The 19,074-nt window shown below is 38.8% G+C and overlaps 1 protein-coding gene across 8 annotated transcripts in view; it reads left to right on the forward strand.

Annotated features, from left to right (window-relative positions):
- The window catches only part of LOC131216926 (endoribonuclease Dicer homolog 4-like), a 188,393-nt gene that overhangs the window by 91,316 nt on the left and 78,003 nt on the right, over window positions 1–19,074 (forward strand). For all 8 annotated transcript variants that reach the window (XM_058211553.1, XM_058211557.1, XM_058211552.1 and 5 more), the window contains 5 exons: window positions 15,518–15,678; window positions 16,121–16,327; window positions 16,879–17,144; window positions 17,277–17,551; window positions 17,636–18,063. In XM_058211553.1, the coding sequence (XP_058067536.1) occupies window positions 15,518–15,678; window positions 16,121–16,327; window positions 16,879–17,144; window positions 17,277–17,551; window positions 17,636–18,063 (1,337 nt within the window). The remainder of the gene's footprint in view (window positions 1–15,517; window positions 15,679–16,120; window positions 16,328–16,878; window positions 17,145–17,276; window positions 17,552–17,635; window positions 18,064–19,074) is intronic.

The raw sequence follows: 19,074 nt of genomic DNA on the forward strand, positions 1-19,074 counted from the left end.
ATGATGGTTGTCGTGTGTAGGATCCGGTGTCGGGGAGGACAATAGCGAAGGGGCCTAAAGTTGGGAGACTATTTCCATTATACTTTTCCATTCTTAGTATCATTTCTTTGGCTTGTACTACTATCTCCAATAATTGTGATGTATGGCACAAATGTTTAGGCCATCCAAACAATGTTGTTTTATCTCATTTGCTGAATTCTGGTTCGTTGGGAAAAAAAGATTCTTCTTCGCCTCGTGCTTTGTCTTTTGATTGTTTTACCTGTAAAATCGGAAAAAGTAAGATTCTTCCCTTCCCTTCTTTCGGGATTAGGGCAAAGAGTTGCTTTGACCTTGTTTATAGTGATGTATGGGGCATTACTCCTGTCATTTCTCATGCTCATTATAAATATTTTGTGACATTCATAGATGACCATAGTCGGCATACTTGGGTATATTTTCTGCGTTATAAGTCTGAAGTCTTTGCTGTTTTCAAATCGTTTCTAGCATATGTTGAGAATAAATTTACCACTAGCATTAAGACTTTATGATCTGATTCTGGTGGAGAATGTCTCATGAATTTCTTGAGTTTCTTCGTCACAAAGGAATTGTTTCTCACCACTCGTGTCCTTATACGCCTTAACAGAATGGCGTGGCTAAGCGCAAAAATCGACATTTGTTAGATGTTGCTAGGACCTTGTTACTTGCATCCTCTGTTCCTCCTAAATTTTGGGTTGAAGCTTTAGCGACAGCAGTATACTTGATTAATAGGTTGCCTTCTAAAGTGCTAAATTTCGACTCTCCATTCTATCGTCTGCATAAACACACCTTAGCTTTCTTGACTTACACACTTTTGGCTGTGTCTGTTTTGTGCATCTACCTCCGCATCAACGTCACAAACTCTCTGCGCAATCTGTGAAATGTGTCTTTATGGGATATAACTTATCTTAAAAAGGATTTGTGTGCTATGATGTTTCTTCCAATAAATTTCATATATCTAGTAATGTCGTTTTCTTTGAGCATCAATATTTCTTCCCTAGTTCTATTACATCATCTCCTGCAGTTTCTGTTCTTCCTCACTTTGATGATTTGATGTTCCCTCCTGAACGCTTCAAGCCTAGTTTTGTGTATGAACGCCGTCGACCAACTCTACACCTTGAGTCTGATCTGCCACCTGATCCCGTTTTGCACCCTCCTCGACGATCTGGCCGTACTTCTCATCAACCAGATAGGTATGGTTTCCCTCATACCTCCTTCATAGCTACCTTATCAACTGTGTCGATTCCTAATTCCTACTCACAAGCTGATAAACATGAGTGTTGGAGAAAGGTTATGCAGGAAGAACTTTAAGCTCTTCAAGAAAATCAGACTTGGGTTGGTCCCTTGTCCTTCTCATGTCAAGCTAATTGGGTATAAGTGGGTTTTTTCTGTAAAACTTTGGCTCGATGGGTCTGTGGACCTTTATAAGGCTCGTTTGGTTGCCCTTGGTAACCGCCAGGAGTAGGGGGTTGACTATGAGGAGACCTTTGCTCTTGTCGCTAAAATGACAACTATGCGTACTTTTATTGCCATTGCAGCCTCTCAGGGATGGTCCCTTTGCCAGATAGATGTGAAGAACTCATTTCTTCACGGTGATTTACAGGAAGATGTTTACATGACACCTCCTCCTGGCCTCTGCTCGTTGTCAACGTCGAATGTGTGTAAGTTGAAGCGCTCTTTGTATGGTTTGAAACAGGCTCCCCGGGCCTAGTTTGATAAATTCTGGGTTACCTTACTTTGATTTTCTTTCATCCAAAGCCAATATGATTCTTCGTTGTTTTTTCGTACAACTTCTGTTGGTATCGTTCTTCTTCTGGTTTATGTCGACGACATTGTCATCACTGGGACTGGTTCTGCCCTCATTGATCTACTCAAGCAGCATCTTCATGATTCATTCCATATGAAGGATCTTGGTCCTCTCTGGTATTTCCTCGGTTTGGAAGTTCAGTTCGATTCCTCTGGGGTTTTCTACATCAGCATAAATACACGGAGGACTTGATTTCCTTGTTTGGTTTGCAGGACTCTTCTTCCGTGGATACCCTTTTGGAAGTGAATGTCAAGTATCGACGTGAGGAGGGGGATCTCCTTCCTGATCCCATGGTGTTTCGACAGTTAGTTGGTAGTCTTAATTATCTTACTATTACACGGCCCGACATCTCCTTTGCTGTCGAGCAAGTCAGTCAATTTATGTAGTCTCCTCGCCACCTTCATCTTGCCGCGGTCTGCCGAATTATTCGATATCTCCAGGGTTCCTCTCACTGTGGCTTGTTCTTCTCTACTGGTACTCCTCTTCGCCTTGTGGCTTTTAGTAATGCTGACTAGGCAGGATGTCCTGATACTCGCCAGTCTGTCACTGGGTAGTGTATGTTTCTTGGTGATTCACTTATCTCTTGGAAGAGTAAGAAACAGGATCGTGTTTCCAAATCTTCGACCGAGTCCGAATACTGTGCCATGTCGGCAGCCTGGTCGGAGATTATGTGGCTCCGTGGCTTACTTGCTGAAATAGGTTTTCCTCAGTCTACTCCCACTCCTCTTCATGCTGATAATACAAGTGCTATTCAGATCGCTACCAATCCCATCTATCACGAGCGTACTAAACATATCGAGGTGGACTGCCATTCTATTCGGGAAGCTGTTGATACTTGGGTTATCTCTCTTCCACATGTCTCAAGCGACCTTCAGATAGAAGACGTCTTCACCAAAACTATGACACGACTATGTCATCAGTTTCTTGTTGAGAAATTGATGCTTCTTGATCGACCAACATCAATCTGAGGGGGGATGTTAGTAGGTTTGATAACATACTTACCATAAATAAATTGTGCAGTTATTTAGGAAACAGATCTGTAAATATCTTTCCTGAATTAGGCGGTATAGATGCTGTAATTAGGTGATATTATGTTGTAATTAAGGGATATAGATGCTGCTGTAATTAGGGGATATAGATGTTGTAATTAGGTGATATTATGCTGTAATTAGGGGATATAGATGCTGCTGTAATTAGGAGATATAGATGCTGTAATTAGGTGATATTATGCTGTAATTAGGGGATATAGATGCTGCTGTAATTAGGGGATATAGATGCTGTAATTAGGGGGATATAGATGCTGCTGTAATTATGAGATATTATGCTGTAATTGGGGGATACTGTAATTAAGGAATATATTTAGGGAAAATGATTTCTATATAAGAAAAGGACCACTCGATTGAGGGTCATTGAGCAAATCTGACAGTAACAACCCTGTAATGGTCTGTTGCAGTGCATATTTATGTTTTTCAGATAATTTTTTTTTAAAACATTACGGGACAGATACACATTTTTCAGGTTTTTCATTTCAATAAAGAAAGAGATCGTAACGGTTGTTATAAGGGCTGTAACAGCCGTTATGACCTATGTTGTAAAGGTAACGGTGGTGGCCGTTATGGCCACCATTACCATTACGGAATACCTTTCATACTGGTATTACTTGTACTTATAAGATCGTAACATTTGGATTTGGATATCTATATCCCCCATTTCGACCTTCTCCATGTGGATCATATCCAGGGCTTGTCTAACAACAAAAAAAAAGTGTCTCAGGAGCTTCCCCAAACTATCCATAGTTGTATCCATATCCATATGCTGTTTAATGTCCAACCGGTGCCCCATCTCCTTCAGTATCACTGATGCCAATTTTTTTGTAATGCTTCTCCCTTGGCTAGTGATATTGTGAGTCACTACACGTAAGTATGGCATCCTTTGCTCTGTCGATGCTCATTGGCCAGAAATGTAGTGGATTGTTATATCTCCTTGTGCTAACTAGAAACAAGGCCACATGCATCATCATCATCATTAATCTGTCTCTATTTTACTATTACTCTTTCTTGGGTTAAATCTTCTATGACCATCTCCAAAACAATTGCCCGACTCTCTTGCTAGCTCGCACGAAATGATGGGTCGTGTACCTCGACTTCCTCACTGTCATCTTCAGCTTGTTTCTTCCTTTGTTCCATCCAAGGCAGAAGTGGGTCAAATTTATTGTAGATGTTGTCAAGTTTATTGGACAAAAGCCAACCTTTAATCAGGCTCTCAATTTAATATTGTAGTGCATGTAGATGATCTGATTCAATGTCCTGGCTTGCAACATATTCTTTTGCTTTGAATGAATTAGTGCAATACATTTCTAGTTCATCTCATAGCTAGAGGAAGTTCTCTGGCTCAAAAATAACTTCTATGGTTATGTTATGGTAATAAAACATCAGTTTCTTACTTAGATGTCTGAAAAAATTGCCCTTCACACAAGTGGATCTAAGAAATATATGTTAAATTTGATTATATAACAACTAGCATAATGGTAATAGTAGAGAATGTTTTGATGATTGTAGTGTGAAGAAAAGAGGAGAAGAGAGAGAGAAGAAGAAAGATGAGAGTTTTGGGAAAGATGTTGTGTTAGTCTCTGCATGCCCTAACACAATATTTTATTATAATAGAGCATATATACACCGCAGGAGAAGAGGAAAGTGTGTAAATGCACCTACATTAAAATACTTCCCCTCATGTTGGAGCATAGATGTTGATCATGCCCAACTTGTCACGAACACGATGAAGAGCATATCGACTGAAGGACTTTGTAAGAACATCAGCAAGTTGATCTCCGAATCGAACAAAAGGGGTGACGATTTCCTTGGAAGCAACTTTCTCCCGAATAAAGTGACAGTCGACCTTAATATGCTTGGTTAGCTCGTGGAAAATCGGGTTACGAGCAATATGGATGGCCGCATGGTTGTCACAATGAAGAGGAACGAGATTCGAAGGAGGATAGCCAAGTTCTTCAAGAAGGTTGCGAAGCCACACGAGCTCACATGTTACATGAGCCAAAACACGATATTCTACTTTAGCCGAGGACCGAGCAACAACCGGTTGCTTCTTACTCTTCCATGTTATAAGATTGCCACCTAGGAAGGTACAAAAGTCGGATGTAGAGCGGTGATCTTAAGTACTACTTGCACAATCAGCATCAAAATAGCTAGAAAGATAAAGATGACCATGCAACCGAAAGTGGAGGCCAAGACCCGCGGTTGATTTTAGATACCGAAGTATGCGGTAGACAGCCGTGAGAAGGGGTACGGGGAGCTTGCATGAATTGGCTAACAAAGCCCACTGCAAATGAGAGATCTGGGCGAGTAATAGTCAGGTAAATAAGCTGGCTTACGAGTCGTCGATACATCCCGGGATCAGTAAGGAGAGCACCATCGTCTGGTCGAAGCTTCTGCGAAGTATCCATGGGAGTGGTAGCGGGCATGCACCCTAATATGCCGGTCTCCATGAGAAGATTAAGCGCATATTTTCGTTGTGACAAGACTAATTCGGATGAAGAGCGACCAACTTCAATTTTGAGGAAGTAGCGAAGAGGACCAAGATTCTTGATCTCAAACTTGGTCTTCAAAAATTCTTTGACCTCCCACATTCCAACAGAATCACTACCGGACAGAACAATATCATTGATATAGACAATGAAAACCATGATGCTCGTCGATCGACAATATATAAAGAGAATGATCGGCATAACTACGAACAAAGCCGAACTCCAAGAGAGCCTGACTGAATTTTTCGAACCATGCACGCGGGGATTGTTTGAGTCCATAAAGAGCCTCTTCAACCGACATACAAGCACAGGGTTGTGGGAAGCAACAAAGCTAGGAGGTTGATGCATGTAGACTTCCTCTGCATGGTCCCCATGATAAATTAACGGCCAAGGAGATCACAACGTGAATCGAATTAAGCTTAGTCACCGGAGATGGAGAGAATGTCTCGAAGTAATCCACACTATGAGTCTGTGTGTAACCCTTAGCAACAAGACGGACTTTATAGCGATCAATGGCGCCGTCTGGAAGAAACTTGATCATATAAACCCATTGACATCCAACAAGTTTTTGCCCTAAAGGAAGTGGCACAAGGTCCCAAGTATGATTCTTCTCAAGAGCAGACATTTCTTTTGTCATCGCCTTCGTCCACTTGGGACTTTGAAGAGCATGTGAGAGAGACCAAGGAATAGTCTATGATGAAAGGGAAGCTGCAAACGACTGAAAAGATGGTGAAAGATGATCATATGAAACGAAATTACTAATGGAGGGTTGAGTATAAGATCGTGACCCTTTGTGCAAGGCAATTGGGAGATCTAAACTTGAGGTAGAAGAGTTACCTGAGCCAACATCCAAAGTGAGCGAAAGGGTGGATGGTTGAGCGTGCGAAGATTTATCTCGACAATGATACACCTGCAGAGGCTTAGGGTCACCTAAATCACCAACAGAATGCTGAACGGAGGGGAGATGAGTTTCCCTGTTATCACTAGTGTAAAGAGGAAGAGGATAAGAGTCATACTCCCCCCGACTCGCAAGAGGATCACAGAGGGATCGACCTAAAGTGAAAAAAAAAAACTCAAAGAAGGTTACATCGGCAGAAACATATTTCTTGCGAGTCAATGGGTCAAAACATTTATTCCCTTTTTTACTTCGAGTGTATCCTAAGAAGACACATTTAATTGCCCTGGGGCTAAGTTTATCATTACTTCCATCCAAAATTTGAACAAAGCATGTGCAACCAAAAACTTTAGGTGGTAGAGGAAATGGATTATCATGAGGATACAATATAATAAATGAAGATTTGTAAGACAGGATACGTGAGGATATACGATTAATAAGAAAAGTATCAGTTAGAATAACATCACCTCAAAAATGTTTAGGTAGGTGCATACCAAGAAGAAGGGTGTGAGCAACTTAAAAAAGATGATGATTCTTTCGTACTACGATACCATTTTGTTGAGGTGTGCAAGCACATGACGTCCTAGACAAAATTCCATGTTCTTGCAAGAAGGACAGAAAGGCAGTAGACATGTATTTTCCCCCATTATTAGAATGGAGGGTTTTGATGGAACATTGAAATTAAGTACACACTTCATGATAAAACACTTTAAATGCATCAAACACTTTACTTTTATATTTCAAAAGATAAATTCAAGTCATGCGTGAACAATAATCAATAAAGGTAACAAAATATCTAAATCCAAAAGTGGAGGTAACCAGAATTAGTCCTCAGACATCCGAGTGAAACAGAACAAAAGGTTGAGATTTCCTCCCAGAATAGTTAGGAGGAAACGTAGCACGATGATGTTTAGACAATTCACAAATATCATAGCATAACAGTTTAGTGACAGATGAGGAGGGAAACAAAATTCTCAATCTAACTATGGATGGGTGGCCTAAGCAGTAGTGCTACCGTGTCATGGACTCGATCCAGAGAGAGGGTTGTAGAAGCGGCAACGGGTGTATCATCGTGAAGATAAACGCCTCCTCGCTCATTCCCCCCACCAATCACTCTCTTCGTTTGTAGGTCCTGGAACAAACAACAAGAAGGGAAGAAGGTAATTGAACAATTTAATGATTTAGTAAGAGAGCTAATAGACAATAAGTTTAATGGAAAATGAGACACATGCAAGACTGAGGACAAAGACAAGGACGAAGAAAGAGGGATGAAACTAATCCTAAAGATGGGAGTTTGGGTTCCATCTGCAACTGTGACATATTGAGTGTGGGGAGGAGAATAGGAGGAAAAGAATTGAGACTTACCAGTCATATGGGAGGAAGCTCTAGAGTCTAACCCAGGAGGTAGGAGAGGATGACGCAAGAAGAGTAGTACTTGACTGGGCCGAATTCGCATGAGATGGCTCAAGAATATCATGAACGTGAAGCCGCATAAGAGCATTATATGTAGCCTGAGAAATGATGAGAGACTTCCCTGAAGTAGACTGCTCAGTTGTCGGAGTGGAAGACCGTCTCATGAGCAATTGTGGATGCAACAGTAGCAGCGGTATGCGTAGGACGACCATGGATCTGCCAACAATAATCAATAGTGTGATTAGTTCCACTGCAATGCGAACAAATGCGAGAACCATCACGTCCTCGTCCACGTTTACCACGACTACGAAGATTACGACAGCCACGAGTGTGATCTCCCTCACGGCCTCGACCACGTCCACCATAACTAGAAATGTGCCCCGAACTCAAGGATGGTACCTGAAGGCCAAGTGAGGACTGATCGCCAGCAAGATGTGTCGAACGCTCTGGTGGCACAAATGAATGAAAAGGAGCAGAGACAGTAGCACGCTGACACATGGCATGGACTTTCGTCAATGGGAGAAGAAGATCCTGCTTCACAACCTAATCTCGAACATGAAGATAATCGGAATTCGACCTAGCTACGAACTGCATGATACGAGTATCGTCCCGCTCCGTATGGGCATGTTCATGATCCTCTTTACATTTGGAAGGAAGAGACTGATACAAGTCCAACTCTTCCCACATGCCCCGAAGCGTCGAATAGTAATCTTTTAATGATCTTGAGTTTTGTTGGAACTAAATAATTTCTTGAATAAGCTGGAATACTCGTGAAAAAATTTGAGACTCCGAGAACATATATGAAGCGTATCCCAAATGCCTTTAGCCGAGGATAAAAACATCACTGAGTGGCTAATCTAGGAATCCATACTATTCAACAACCATGCAATAACTTGATAATTCTCCTTTGTCCATGACTTGTAGGTAACATCTGTAGAGTTTGGAGGATCATCCAAAATATACGAGAACTTCTCATGGGCTCCTAAGAACACTTTTACAGATTGTGCCCATTGAAGATAGTTGTCACCATTCAACTTAGTGGAGGTAATTTGCAAGGGGTTAGATTCAAGAGACCTCATACCAAGAGATGAGGGTCCTTTGTCGGCTATAAGAGACTCCCAAGTAAGAAGGATTGATTCGAACAACTCTATCTCACTCAATCCTTCAAGGCAATAAGAGATAAACATCAAACAAATAGCAATAATCCAAAATAACACGAAACCTAGTCAAAAACGGCTCAGCCGCACGTCCATTTGGGGTTAAAACTCTCTTAAATATTGATCTTAGGTAAAATAAAAATAAAAATCCTCCATGAGTAGCTTGGGAGGAAGATTTCGGCCCACCTTGAGCAAAGAAACCAAAGAAAAGCTTACGAATTTGAGGTAGATCGAAGAAAAACGGTAGATGGGCCCAATTTTCGAACTTCTCTATTTCGCCCAAAACACCATGAAAGGAGGTCCAAAAAATTCTGAAAAAATCATGACAAATCTTCTAAAATCAAGATCTATCAAACCTCTTAACTTTTAGCTCAAATGGAGTCCATGCGTCTATACAACGCTGATGTTAGCAAGGTTTGATGAAGAATGCCTGGATCTATGCTTTGATACCAATAAGAGAATGGTTTGATGATTGTAGTGTGAAGAAAAGAGGAGAAGAGTGAGAGAGAAGAAGAAAGAGGAGAGTTTTGGGAAAGATGTTGTGTTAGTCTTTGCATTCCCTAACACAATATTTTATTATAATAGGGCATATAGTACGCCGTAGGAGAAAGGAAAGTGTGCACATGCACTTACATTAAAAAACACACAACATTCTCTATAGTAATAGTGTGACCCATTGAGGGCTTGTTTGTTAACGCTGAATTTTTGCAATTAACGCAGAATTTGGAAAATGTTCCATGTTTAGTGTTGTTTGTTAACGCAGAAGAAGGAAAGCGCTCCACCATTTTATGTCGAATTTTTTTCCGTGATAGGAGTCTAGCTTAATGGGGAATCAAGAATGCGCTTCGTGATTATTATTATTTTTAATCCAAAATTGTCCTTTGCGACAAAGATTTTCTCCCTCGCGTTATATACATCCCAACTTTTAACATGGGGCACTTCTCTGAACCCACCATTATTTATGTATTAGATCCACACCGTCTATCAACTTTTCCATATCATTCTAAAGCATAATCCGAAAAAAGATGCACATCCAAGACTCAAGTCAACCACACCACAAAGTAGTGGGACAGGAACGACTACCGTTAAAACCTTCCTGATGTCCACCGTGAAGTTTATTTGCCATCAAATCTCTTTATAAGGCTACAATTGTTTCATATAGTTAAATGTGTCAAATTAATATATTTTAAATATTTCAGACGTTAGTTAACAAACAAGTTATTCTAGATTCACTATTAGTTTTCCGACTTCAGATTCAGATTCAGATTTCAGATTCAGACTTCATATTCAGACTTAAGATTTCAGATTTAACAAACAGGCCCCAAGTGATATGAGGGCATAATAGGGCACCCCAAAAAATGCACTATAATGGTCCACTAGGGAGGCATACGTAATGGCCCATTACGGTCCATCAGAACTCTGCACAACGAAAACCCATTTTTGGGATTAAAAAACCCAAAAAAATATTAAAAAAATTCCATTTTCCAGAGAAGCAGAAGGCAAAAAAAAAAAAAAAAACCCTTTAAACTCTTCTCCTCTACAAATGCAATCTCTCTCTCTCTCTCTCTCTCTCTCTCTCTCTCTCTCTCTCTCTCTCTCTCTCCTGTGTAACGACGCAAGAAAACCCATTTTCGTAAAAAAAAACATGACCTGAAGGAAAACTTGAAAATAACCTTTAAACTCTTCTTCTTTCTTTCTGTTCTCTGCAACTGCAACTTTTTATCAACTTTTTGTTCAAGGGCATATTTTCATTGAGACAAAACGATGCCCTTTTTAGAACGAGACACTTTAATTTCTAAAAAGTATTTTAGCGATCTCAAATCTTTGATGTCAAAAACCTTGTTGAGGTAGAGTTATTATTCAGAAATTACACTAGTATCATCACCTCTGACAATGATATCATTCACATACACACTCACAATAATGATACCTCATGCATGTTACTTAACAAATACAAAATGGTTAGTGAATGCAAGTAAATCCAATGCGAATTAAGGCCCCATTACACTTCTCAAACCAAGCTCGAGGAGCTTGCTTCAAACCATATATAGCCTTCTTAAGATGACATACCTTTCTTTCCTCTCCCATTCTAGCAAAATCAGGAGGCAGAAGCATATAAATCTCTCCACCCACATTACCGTTCAAAAAGCCATTCTTTAACGAACAATTCAAATTAGCAGCAGGAGAAATGATCACCTGTACCGAAATTTTCTTAGCAATAGGAGCAAAAGTCTTAGAATAATCCTAGCCATATGTTTGTGTAGTTCCTTTAGGTATAAGATGAGCATACAGCCAACGACAATCAACAAGATTATTCTCAATTGGTAAATCACTCATCTCGCATGTATGATTCCTCTCAAGGGCAGCCATCTCCTCAATAGCTTGTTGTCATATAGGAGAATTAAGAGAGCTTCTTTAAGATTTTTAGGAATAGTGGTAGAAGAACACTTAAGGGCAGAATAAGAGGATTTGTGAACCGGAGACAGAATGATAGGAAACAAAATGTTCAATAAGATGAGAAGTTCATTGTCTTTTGGCTTTTCCGATAGCTGTAGGCAAATCCGAGGATGAGTCTAAATATGGATAGCTAATAGGAACACCATTAGTACCTGTTGCCAAAGGAGCATGCTTCGTCGCAACCTAAAGAGTAAATAAAGTACAAACATTCCTTCTTCATACACCTTCAAGTCTGGTTTAGTCGATTGTGAATCAGAAACAACCTTATCTTTAATACTATTAGGTTTAAAAGGAACAAAAATATTTGGACCAGACTAAAAAACATGAAGAAGAGGAACTTAGGTTTGTGCTCCCCTTGACCTATAGAAAAATATGGAGTGTCTTAAAAAACCTCATCTTCTTTTTAGTGAATGGATCAAAACACTTAAACTCCAATTGTGAAGACGAACGTCCTAAGAAAATACATTTGATAGCCCAATTTAACAATTTATTTCGATGAGGATCAATATCGTAGACATAACGAACACACTCAAAGACCCGCAATGGGATTTCAGGGATAAGATAGAGCGTCGAAAAATATGTAATAAGAGACTAATCAGAAATAACCTTAAAAGGCAAATGATTAATTAAATAACATGTAGCAAGGACAACATTTGACCAAAAAGATTTAGGAACAAATATATCAATGACAAGAGCACGAATAACTTCTACGAGATGCCTATTTTTTTCTTTTAGCAATTTTATTTTGTTGCGAGGTATATGCGCAAGTGATTTGATAATTAATATTATACTCTTGAAGACAAAAAATCGATTTGTACCAATATTTGAATTAAATTGATTTTAATCCAACTATAAAATATTTTGAAAATGAGACCAACCTCATCTCTATTTTTCATCAAATAAATCCACGTCATACGAGAAACATCGTTAATAAACGAGACAAAAATACTTAAATCCATTAGAAACAATTGGAATTGGACCCCATACATCAGGAAGAACCAAAGAAAAAATTAATACTACATTTTCTCTCCATAGGAGGATAAGCAGACTTATGATGTTTGGCTAAAACATAAGTGTCGCATTGTAAACTCTTCATATTTAGACTCAACAGACTGAGGTGACAAAGACGGTAAAACTAAACTAGAAGAATGACCAAACCGACAATGATAAATAAAGTTAATCTTTTTAGACAATAACACATTTACTAAACTAACTTGAAGAATTTAAATAAAGAATGTGCCTTCTCATGTCCACTACCAAGTAACTTATTGAAAATGTTGTCAAATTGCATATGGCATCATGTGCGACTACATATGCATATGTGCATATGCAATTGCACAATCGCATATGCGCATATGCGACCGCACGTGCTTAAAAAAAAATTTAAAAAAAGAAAAAGAAAAATAAGAAAATAAAAATTGTAAGAAATATAAGAAATAAGGGGAAACTTCCCCAAGTGGTTAGATAACTTATTTTACATATTTCAACTTTGTTTGAGAGAAATAAAATTAACTAAACAATGAATGAAGTACATAAACATTCAACAACATATTTAACAAAGCACTCAACAATCTATTTAATGTACAAATATAATTTACAAGTTACAACTTAATGTTTATTCACTACTTACAAAATAATACTAATAGTATAATACTATATACATTGATCTACTTGCCATTGTGGCATTTAATCACCATCATCACCATCTTCTTCGTCATTAGAGATGTCTCCTTCTTTACCATATACTTCATCTTCTTTTGCTTTGTCATCATCTATACGCACTAGTACTTCATTAACATCCAATGGTTGATCTTTATCTTAATCATCTCCTTCTTTCTCCTCAATCTCTTACACTGGCTAATTGCTACTGCTTTGCCCCCCTCCTCCGCCTTCGAGTGGAAGTACCTTTTTTATGTGCCAATTCTAATGCGACGTCTTCAACTTAGGCCCATGTCAGCTCCTCGATAGTAAAGACCGGATCCTCCATCTCTACGAGCTACTCATTATCTGCATTCAGATCATGTAAGTAGATAGGGTCATAGAAATTGGGCTTTTCTTGCCTAACCTGTAATTGTTCTCTCAACTTCTGGTTATATTGGACAATGATCAAGTTGTTAAGCTTCTTTTGTTTAAGATGATTTTTTATTTTATTTTTCCTTTGTGAATCTACATGAAAGAAAGTGCATTAGCTTACTTGACTTAGTTATAACTTTTAACTCCCTAACTCCAACATTTTCCACGGACATCAACACTAAGGAGTGAATTACCAAATTTACTACCTCGAACTTGCTCCAATTGTGCTTGTAACCACTGGCAAAATACGTGAGTCCAAGAATCCTCATGGCCAGCTTCTTTAGAGTTGGATTCTTCTGTTAGGGTCTACTACATTGGTAGCCCACCATTTAGCTTTAAAAACAAGTTTAAGTAGGTTAGACTTTGTAGATTAGATTGTAAAAAACTATTTCTAAATTACTTAAATTATTAGACATGCTAAGAGTAAAAAATGTTTATACCTGGCAATTTGATTGTCCTATGCCCGATGACTACATATCTTTAGAATATACCCTCACTTTTCATATAGAAGTCTAGTAGAGTCGGAATCTTGTCCCATTGGTGGCTTGTCATCTCTGTAGACCAATCGCAACACAGTGAGTAGGGGTTCAGACGCTTTTAGTGCCGTAGTTACTTGTGTCTAAAAGGATAGCGAAAGGGTGGTGTGTTGAACTAGCTTCCCTTCAGCCTTTTTTGACCAAGGCCCATTAGTCCAATCGGCTGACACTACAAAGTTCTTAGTTCGGATTTTTGTTAATGCAATCGTTGTATTGTTAAGAAGGCTTTAGTGAAACGGGTGACAGCTGGACATAGTAAGTTACACCCAAAGTGTTTTTTCATTTGATGAAGAATGACATGTTTATACATAAAGGCCGTGACTCTTTTAGGCTTTTAGTGCTTGGAACCACTTTTAAGTATAACCTACCTATGTCTTCTAGTATAAGATCAACACAATGTGCTGCACAAGGGGTAAATGACATCTCTTCTCTATAAGAAGATAACTGACGGCTACAAATGAGGTTGTGTTGTCTATGATTACCTAGAAAATGTATTCCTCTCCTACTTTCTCAAGTATAATATCTAATAATTTAAACAAATAATCTACCGTATGAGGATGGCTCGATGCATCCACGAACTTCCATAACATTGTCCCGGTTGGATAATTCACTAGAAAGTTTATTAGAGTTCGACTGGATTTATCAGTCTATCCGCCGGACATGAGTGTACAACCATAGGTTTTCCACGATTCTTTATATTCGGTTATGAAACTTCGTGTATAATCAATGTTGGCTTTATATCATATCTCCCTCACTTCGTGATATGAAAGAGGCTTAAGCACATGTCCAAATTGACCTATTGCCTCAACTATAACCTTGAAGTTTTTTAAATTAATAGTGTTGAAAGCATCACCGGCTTGATATAAATTTTTAACGATATATTGAATTGTGGTTTTCCTATATTTTTGCTTATATCGGTTTTTAATGTAGATTGAGCGAGTCCTTTGCCTTGTCCCCTTTGGTGGAATACATCCTTGGGGTGTGGTCTACACCATTTATCCATGGGCCCATGCACACGAGCTCTTTTTGAGGCCGGTGGTCTAGACCAGATTGTTGACGTAGGGGGTAGGGCTAGGTTCATCTACATCAACCACATTTATATTCTCATAAGCTTTTTGTTCCGTAAATTCCTCTCCAAGTACGATACTATCATGTTTTTTTTTTCTAAATTGTTTATCCATGTACTCCAAGATTTCCTTTCGAATTTTTGGAGTAATATTGCGATATGCTCTTGCATTTGATCCTGGTGTATGTGCAAGGTGTCGCTTGTGCCGTGCAATTCTACCGGCACTTACAAACCTGCATAAGTCAGACACTAGATTTATCTATAATAAGATTCTGGTGTTACTAGACATTGGAATGGGAACTGAAATATACACACTCACTTTCTGTTTGCCCTTTTCAACTATGGTGTTAGAATAGCACCACAATTAGAATATTCAAGCAGCTAAACTAGAAGGGTGTGTTTGCAAGAAAAATACGTGTAGCCATTCCCTGTTAGTTAATAAAGCGATAAACTTAGATTTTTGAGTTTCCTTTATAGTTTATACTTGTTGATTCTGTATCATGTAAGATTCCTCTTCAGCATTCAGTTGGTAAAATTTCTTCTGTTGTTTGATATTGTAGGTCAATCTACTGGTTGCAACCAACGTGGCCGAAGAAGGACTTGATATACAGACCTGCTGCCTTGTAATTCGGTTTGATCTACCAGAATCTGTCACCAGCTATATACAGTCTAGAGGCCGTGCACGCATGCAACAGTCAGAATATGTGTTTTTGGTGGACAGGTGATGCTCTTATCTCCCTGCCAATGTTCTAGAAAATTTCATAATGGCCATGATAACAGGAGTGGTTGCTCTACGTGGTGTTATGTAATGAAAATACCTTTTAAATAACCAATGCTATCTTCATACAACGCCAATTATGTAAAAGAATAATGGCTTTTTTCTACATGGCATTTTAAAATATAATGCCGTTTTTAGGTTAAGAAATTGCATTTACCTTCCCAGTAACTTTTCCATGGGTTTGCCCTTTTGCGATTTCCATTTTCCCATTTTTCTGTTTTATAATGGCCATAACTGTTGCATAATAGTGCCAGCTGGCAGATATTAGGTTGTAACACCATCTGTTAAGCCTTTGTGTATGCTTTCCCTGCAGTCAAACATTTGAATTCTGCATCAACTTCTTTTCTAAACTAGTTCATTTTTGTCAACCTTCTCAACATTGCAGAGGAAAGGAGCTTGAGATGAACAAAATCAATGATTTTATTTCTGAAGAAGATCTTATGAACAAGGAAATTGTATGTAGGTCATCAAGTGAAACTTTTGATGGTTTGGAGGAGAGGAGGTACAAAGTTGAGACCACCGGTGCCTCGATTAGTACTGGATCTAGCGTTTCATTACTCTATCATTACTGTTCGAAACTCCCACGAGATGAGTATGCTCTCACTCTATTTTTGCTTTCATTTCATGTTCCTAAATCCCAGGTCTTGCTGGCATTACTTGCGATCAATGCTAGTTGCTCATACTTCTCTAACATCTCCAACTGTGCATGTGGCAATCGTGATTGTAACTGATGATGAAGTGGGACTGGGAATTATAAGCAGGCAATCTACCGGAGACAGTGATTGGACAGTCCTATATGATTGTTAATTTGTTTAAGTATTTCAGTCACCAAATGTAGACTGGTGCATATTTTTGTTTTAACTTTTCTAAACCGCCTGTTGCATGCCAGAGACTGATAAGTACTCCAATAATCCATGATATCTGGGCTAGTACCTGCCAGATCAATGCTTCCCATCACTCTACATGATTGCCACAGTACAATGGAAATACTAGACTTGTGTGAGTAACCATCTCTTGCAGTACTTGCTAGAAATGCTGGCAAACATTTTCAGACTTCTGTTGCCTTGGTGAAATCTCTCCATTCTTTTGTTATTTACTCTTCTACTGTCTGATCCAGTTGAAATGCAACATTTTTTATCTCAGATATTTCACCCCTAGGCCAGAGTTCTATTACATTGATGATTTAAATGGGACTCTCTGCCGCATAGTTCTCCCTCCCAATGCGCCACTTCGTCAAGTTGACAGCTTACCCTGCCTTTCAAAAGATGAAGCTCAGAGAACTGCATGTCTGAAGGCATGCATAGAATTGCATGCACTGGGTGCTCTGACAGACTTTCTTTTGCCTGGCCAAGATGATGAAAACAATGAAGGACAAGTGTTACAGCCTTCAGAGTCTGATGACAGTGAAGGTTTAATTATTCAGGACACTTTATAATTTTACACACACACACACACACACACACACACACACACACATTGCCTTTCCGTTCTTCATGTCACTGCCTGCAGCTATTATTCTAATAAAATATTTTTATTGGCAGATGAAATTTTGCGAGAGGAACTTCATGAAATGCTAGTCCCTGCTGCACTTCGAGTTCCCTGGTCTATTACTGAGAATCCTGTCTGTCTTCATTTTTATTTTATTCAATTTATTCCTATCCCAGATGATAGGCAATACCAAAATTTTGGGCTTTTTATCAAGACTCCTCTACCTAAAGAAGCTGAAACCATGGATATTGATCTTCATCTAAAACATGGTAGAATTGTTAACACCACGCTTCTCCCTTCAGGATTGATTGAATTTGATAACAACGAGGTACATTGCTTGCCTACAAATAAAATTCTCCACTTGTTTTATTATTTTTTAGTTGTTGTCTAACAGAGTTTGATGCTCCTACAGATTATCCAAGCACAGAATTTTCAAGAAATGTTTCTTAAGATCATCCTCGACAGAGAAGAGTTTCTTTCTGACTTTGTTCCTCTGGGTAAAAATGCTTCACCGGAGCTAAGCTTATCAACCTTTTACCTATTGCTTCCTGTCAGGAAGCATGAACATGACGATAAAATGACTCTTGACTGGGAGATTGTTAAGGGCTGTTTATCTTCACCAGTTTTCAGATATCCAACTGATGTTACTGACCGAAGTGCTTTTCCTGTGAGAAACTCATTGGAATTTATTAGTGGCCCTGTCAGTGTGGCCGACATCCCAAACAGTTTAGTGCTCACTCCACACAATGAATTAATGTTCTTTGTGGTTGATATTCTTCATGGAGTGAATGCAAACAGTCAATTTAAGGATGCAACCTATCTGGAGCACTACATGAAAAGGTAGGTAATTGAGACATAACATTCGTACTTTTATGTTTGAGGCCTGATTTCATTATCTTTTCTTCTCTCCTTCTTTTGTACGCCTTGTGCCTCTCATGTAGTGGTCCATGCCGTTAGGTTAGTGTGTCTTCTGGTGGATGGAACAATATATCCCATTGATTGGATATCTTCCACATTCATAGAAGGAACTGTTAGAAACCATTGTCCACATTTCAATGCCATTATCTGGATGGTGAGAATCTCTTATCAATAGGATTCTTTTCCATGTGGCCAACGAAAATGGGCATTGCTAGATGAACAGTTTAGATCATCTTGTTGCGAGGGCCAAGGGGAAAGCAACAAATGGAGAGAAGGTAATGGCGAACAATCTTAGGAAAATTCTTACATATATTTTGGATTTTCCAATGATAGTCTTTATTGTATACAGAGGCAACCACTCACTTCTTCATATTCTTCTGCTATATCGTCCTTAAGAATCATAATTCTACCATAAACTAAATTATGTAGTCACATCACTTTAGTTTTTTCTCATAAATAGTGGTCAACTGTCTGCTCATAATCCTGAAATTAATCAATTATTTGTTGTAGGATCAACAAAAATGTTTCTAATTGGTGATTTGGTTGAATAAGTACTCAAGGTTCCTCCATATGATAGCCAAAATCACAGTTTAATAATCACAATCAGCACAGCCTTGTCCTGATAATTGGGTTGATTTTATGAATCATGCTCTGCCAACGAATCTGAAGGCCCTATCCTTGATTAGTAAACAAGCTTTCACATCCCATCTCACCACTTCAATTCAAGCCTTGTATGTCTTCCTCTAATGCTTTTTCTTGTCTTTCAACCCGAATAAACGATCCCCTTCGAAGCAGTCACAAGACTTTGTTGCACATGCCTAAACCATCTCAATCTACACTCCATCATATCATCTCTTTCTGAAACTACTGTTGGACAGCTTCAAACGCCCTTATTATTAATTTGTTCTTCCTAAACTTCACACACACCCATCT

The sequence above is a fragment of the Magnolia sinica genome, chromosome 10 (assembly GCF_029962835.1).
Source record: "Magnolia sinica isolate HGM2019 chromosome 10, MsV1, whole genome shotgun sequence".
Classification (NCBI taxonomy): Eukaryota; Viridiplantae; Streptophyta; class Magnoliopsida; order Magnoliales; family Magnoliaceae; genus Magnolia; species Magnolia sinica.